Source organism: Poecilia reticulata, chromosome 3 (genome assembly GCF_904066995.2).
Source record: "Poecilia reticulata chromosome 3, P_reticulata-male-v2, whole genome shotgun sequence".
Taxonomy (NCBI): domain Eukaryota; kingdom Metazoa; phylum Chordata; class Actinopteri; order Cyprinodontiformes; family Poeciliidae; genus Poecilia; species Poecilia reticulata.
In genome coordinates, this window is record NC_088832.1 from 20780493 (window position 1) to 20785978 (window position 5486).

The window sequence follows — 5486 nt, forward strand, 5'->3', positions numbered from 1 at the left end:
TAGCTGGGCATCGACACAGAATGAGCTGCTCTCTACCATAATGAACTGATGCAGTAATTCAGACACAAAGGGGCTGCAAGCATGTGTTGACTTTCCTGTAGCAAAACTCCTTTTAGTTATTGGTCTTATGTAATATTCAAAATATTGCATACTGAAGCCAAATTTATTATTTATTATTAGCGTTGAATGAAATTATTGAAAATTCTGATGTTCTAATTTAGGGATATGTCTTTATTAGTGTTTTGTGCAGCCAACCATCATGTGAAGCTCATGTGTTAATGTCTCAGATTCTGCTGCAAAATTTAACATTCGTTGTACCGTTTAGAATAAAACATTGACATAAAAAGGAACATCCAAAATAGTTATTATTATTCATTTAGAATAAAGGAATATCTTAGATCGAATAAATGCATTTTTGACACTGACGGAGGAAATACGCTTGACCCGCTGTGCAGTTAAATTTTAAATATTGGTTTCACGCCCGATTAAACAAAGAGCAGACACCAACATGTCACAGACATTAGTTTAACACGAAAGCTTGACTTGTGTCTTTTAGGTGGGCTTAGTTACCAAGACTAAGGTTTATATGATTTGTAAAAGCAACAAATATGAAAAGAAATGTGAACTTTAACAATAAGGGAGAACATTTAAATTTTAGTCCTGTCGATGGTCTGAAAAGTTGACCTAAAACTCAAACTTGTGCACTAGTTGATAATTGCTAAAAGACAAGCACACGCGCATTTCTGTAAAACTCTTTATTTGAAATACAGTTTACTCAGAGAACAGTTTGATAGTAAAACCTATCTGTACTTTAATGCCACATTGCATTGCATCCAAAACATTATGCAATTTTTGTCAACCGATACAAAAATATTTTCATTTTCTGTAGAAAATACGATATTATGAAATGAGATAGTATTCGACTGCTTTTTACTTTGACAAACACAAGAATTAATCATCTAAGCTCCTGAAACTGTGAAAAAGAAAAACGAGTAAAATCCAGTTTGAGAACTTAACTGCCTAATTTATACAAAAACCTATCTTGAATGAAGCTTTGTCAATGTAAAGTGTTTACCAACCCCTGCTTCTAACATAATATCTTAAATTGATAAAGTCGCTATCTGCCCTTGCATGGATACAACATAAAGTCCACGCAAAACCAAAATGGAAGCTTGAGAATTGAGCCTCCCTCTGTCAGAGAAGAGATGATGCTTTCTTATCCTCAGTAACTTTCAGTTCTCTTCTTTGGTTCACATGAAAGTTCTATAGAATGTCTGATATGTTTAAAGGCGAATCTTGTCGAGCTGCTCAGGCAGTGATGGGCATGTTGTCCCTGTAGCACGCCGGCCTCTGGGGAACACTGTAGCTGCACAAGTCCTGGTAGATTCTGGCCATCTGCTCGGTGGCCACATCATCGCTCATCTCCACGTTTGGGCTGCTGGTGTAAGGCTGCGAGCGACGCATGTTCAGGGACTCCAGCATGTGTTGGCAGTTCACCATGGTGATCTGTTGTTGGAGGAGAAGAGAGGAGAGAAGGGTTTTGTTGTTGTTGTTGTTGGATGTTTGTGTCTCTTCAGCAGATTCAGATTTACTCAGCTGTTCTGCTGACAGGTCTTACCTGTAGAATAATCAGTTTGCTCTTGGCACTGCTGACGTCGTTCAGTTCTTCTCCAAAACACAGCGTCACCGAGGGATCCGGAGCAGCAATCTGACCTTCCTGATAGAGCTGTAGAGCTGCAACAATTATGACAAAAAAAGAAGAAAAGAAAAGAGCTTTAGGCCAGAATATTATACCATCGCTCCTCCATCACATCTTTGTCTTAACCATTGATTTTAGCTTTCCAAACATTGAGACTCACCTTGAAAAAACCTTCCTGTGTCAAAAATCTTGACCACAGAATCCCTCTCGAGTTTCCAGGGCATGGAGCCGTACTGGGAGCTGCCGTCCCCCAGCCCGCTACAGAAGACTCGACTCTGGCACAGTCTTTTAATGAAGATGCCCTCTTGGTTTGCACGCACCAGCACGCCTCTCTCCAGGTGACCCAGCAGCTTGCGGGTGAAGTAGCGCTGCCGCTCGTACTCTATAAGCTCAGCCGGGGGGAAGTGAACGTTCTGCATGCTGTCTGAACTGTAGGGGGCGCCACGACCCAGGTGCTGCTGGGGGGAAATCCGGCAGCCTTCTGGATGAGTAACCAGTGTGTTGTACATCAGCTTCCCTCCATAGTAGAAAGAGATCATCAACTGGGAGAAACCTAGAAATGGAGGAGAAAAAAAAAAAAAGCTTAGAAATGACAGAATAATATGATAACGCTTATTTTAATGAACAGATTTTATAGAATGCCTGAAAAAGGAACTGCTTTCATACCTGAGTTGACGTTGCCCGATGGCATCGGGTCCTGATGCAGAGAGAAAGCTGTGAAGTACAAACAGAAGGCCTGATTTTTCTTGTAACTCGTCTGTGTCTTACTGTAGTGGACTCAACCTCAGTGTCATGTCTGTTCTTTGCTGCATCATCAGAAATAGCATTCCCTTAGCACGATTTACAGAGAAATAATCACTTTAGTCAGCAGAGTTAAACAGGATATTAGTCAATTGTTCCATTGCAGAATTCAACAGACAGACAAGCAAACAGCTTGTATTTAGCACCCACAGCAGCCGGGACAAACGGCAGAGCTTTCCGCTGGGGTTGTTTTTAATGGAAAAAAAAAAAAAAAAAAAGAAGTCAATGTCTCAGAAATACTAATTAGTGTTTCTAAAGTTCAGACGAAATTTAGATGCAGATAAATATTGGCATGTCCGACACATAGAGAAATGCTAGCAGCTCAAATAATCAACATGAGAGCAATTGTTTTTTTGTTTTTGTTTTGTTTTGTTTTTACCATTCATGCTGCTCTGGGGCCAATACTCTGGGCTGGCCTGGATGCTGCAGCTGTCCTCCTGCAAAAAGACACACAGCAGTTTGCATGAGCCTGTGGTGTGCAACAAGGGAAGAGGGTATGCATGCTGAATGCAACAAGTGTTGAAGGAGACAACAGCAGTGTGACACTGAAGGCCAAAAAGTGTCGCGAAAGCAGAGAAATACAAAGAGGTGATGAACTGGAGAGCATCGAGCAGCTAAAGCAATCGTGAAGTCGAACTCTCTCAAATGAAAGGCAGTTCTGTACCTCCTTAATGAGCTCCTCTATTTCTGTAGGGCTGCAGGCCATGTCTGTGTGGTCACTAGAGCTGGTGGGACCTGTCATGGTCATCACTGGTATTTTACCATCTGAGGGAGAGGGAAAAAAAAGCAAACAAACACGTATTATGATTCTGTTGAGATTTCAAAGAAATAACTTAATTATGTGTTATCGTTACAAGTGAGCAGGTTGAAAGGAAAACCCACTTTTCTGCTCTTCTTCGGGCACGATGCGGTACACCTTGTATGGCTCGGAAATGTCCAGCTGTGACCTCTCTGTTACTTCCTCAAAGTCGGGGCTTTTGTTGAGGGCACAGCGGAGTCTGGTCTTCCATGTTGCAGGCTCAGCCTTATCCCCCTCCTTAAACTTGCCTTTAAACACAGCCCAGGCCTGTGGAGAGGGCAAGAAACCAAAAAAATTCAAATAAATATATATATATATATATATATATATATATATATATATATATATATATATATATATATATATATATATATATCAAGCAAGGTGTCAAAAGAATGAAAAAAGGAAAGAAGGGAGAGCAAAACAGAAAAAGAGAAATGAAAAACAGAAAGAAAGGAAAGAGAAATACAGAATTTTTTATTTTTTTTTTAAATCACATAAAGCAAAATGTTTCTTCAATATCAATTAAGTTTTAGCTGCAGGGCCTCAAAAAGCAAACAGAAAAAAAAAATCCAGATTCCAAGAAACTCAAACCTTGAAAATAGATGCGTCAACTTCTTGGTTGTAATCCTGCTTTCCTGCGTGTTTCCACGGAATTCTGAACATGGTGCGGCTTTCATCCTCCCACTGCAGCCCAGAGTACTGCGCACTTTGGATCTGCTCCATCAGCCACTGCTTCAGTCTGCGACCACCCGAGTTTGACATCGTGACAGCGCGTCTTTTTTTTCTTTTTTTTTCTTTTTTTACCTCAGATCGTTCACTTTTACCTAAACAAGGATAATAATAATAATTTAAAAAAAAACATATAAATTATTCCCATCACTCTTTCCCGTACCATCAAGTGAACTATTAAATGAGTGATTGTAAGTCGAGTCTGCCAGCGTTCTCTGCTAAACCAAAAGTAAAATCACTTACAGTCAATCAGGCCCGGTGAGCTCCTGGCTCAGTGTGAGATGCTGATTTATGCCTCGGGATAAAATCAAGTGCGCTCCCCTGAACAAGCTGCCTATAAAGTTTGTTGTGCTACATGAATGAAGCAGGAGGGAGGGGCTTGCCAACGCTGCCTCGCTCGAGCCAATGGCTGCGCCTCCGACGGCCCATTCAGGAAGGGTTCTTTCTCTGAACCGCGAGTATTTACAAGAAATGGCCTGACACAGACGATGGTTGTAAAGAGCTGCTGCCCACGCCGAAAGCTCCGAGGACGTGGAGCACTGATTAAAAGCCGTAAAGTCACAAGTTACTGTGCGAAGAGGGGGATTTCTGTGCGACAGAACGAGGAGGTTTTTGCGTTCCTATCCGCGCCCACTCAAATCTAATGTGAAACCGCAAAAGAAAAAGCGGCTGTGCTGCCACAGAGGCGCTTTGTATAGCGTGGACCAAAGCCATGCTCCAGATTTCTTCAGAAATGCACCTGCGTGATGTTAACCATAGAAATAGAGAACCAGCGAATACACCAGGGGAGCATCAGAAATAAACTTCTGAATTGTTATTTGTGTTCAAAACGCAATAATCTTCATGATCTGATCTTAGTTCCAAAATAGGCTACGTCTCTGAAGTAGTTTTAAGGTCAGCACAGAGATGAGTAATTCAATTATTTGTTATTTCTAAAGTTTTGTTCAATCATAGCAAATGGAGTAAAGATCAGCAGTTTAACAGCATTTATTTGTATACATAAAATGCATTAAAACATTGAAAAGGCCACACAAAATAAAACTCTGAGAAAAAACACTGGTCAATTGTATCATCTTTCATGAGGAGAAAAGAAAAATTACCCATAAAAAAAAAAACAAGTATAGGGTCTATTTTTGTTTACAAATGGTATAAACTGCAAAAAAAAGACTGAATTACATTCCACAGTTTTTCTGTAATTTCTTGGTATTGTCTGACACACAACATGCTTGATGTCACACAACTTTTTTTTTTTTCCTATTAATCTAAGGTCCAAGATGTGAACTGACCTGTCCTCATTTTGTTGGTCTCCTCACTTAAAGGTGTGCTTGGAGTCCTTGTCTTGTCGAAACGCGTAATTCAGAAACATTTCCTCTTTGGGCTGAGGTAACACTATTCCCAAAGAGGGAAACACTTTCACTATTTTAATGTGTTCAAACTGATCCATGATCCCTGGTA

General features: G+C 40.4%; 1 protein-coding gene across 1 annotated transcript; it reads right to left on the minus strand.

Moving 5' to 3' along the window:
- Positions 1–740: 740 nt before the first annotated feature.
- Positions 741–4779, minus strand: irf8 (interferon regulatory factor 8). Its single transcript, XM_008405926.3, has 9 exons — positions 4275–4779; positions 3894–4126; positions 3383–3566; positions 3165–3265; positions 2880–2937; positions 2366–2413; positions 1860–2252; positions 1619–1734; positions 741–1506 (listed from the first exon to the last, which is right to left on the minus strand). The coding sequence occupies exons 2-9, from the start codon at positions 4062–4064 to the stop codon at positions 1309–1311; spliced, it is 1269 nt and encodes a 422-aa protein (XP_008404148.1). The 5' UTR covers positions 4065–4126; positions 4275–4779; the 3' UTR covers positions 741–1308.
- Between the last annotated feature and the right edge of the window lie 707 nt (positions 4780–5486).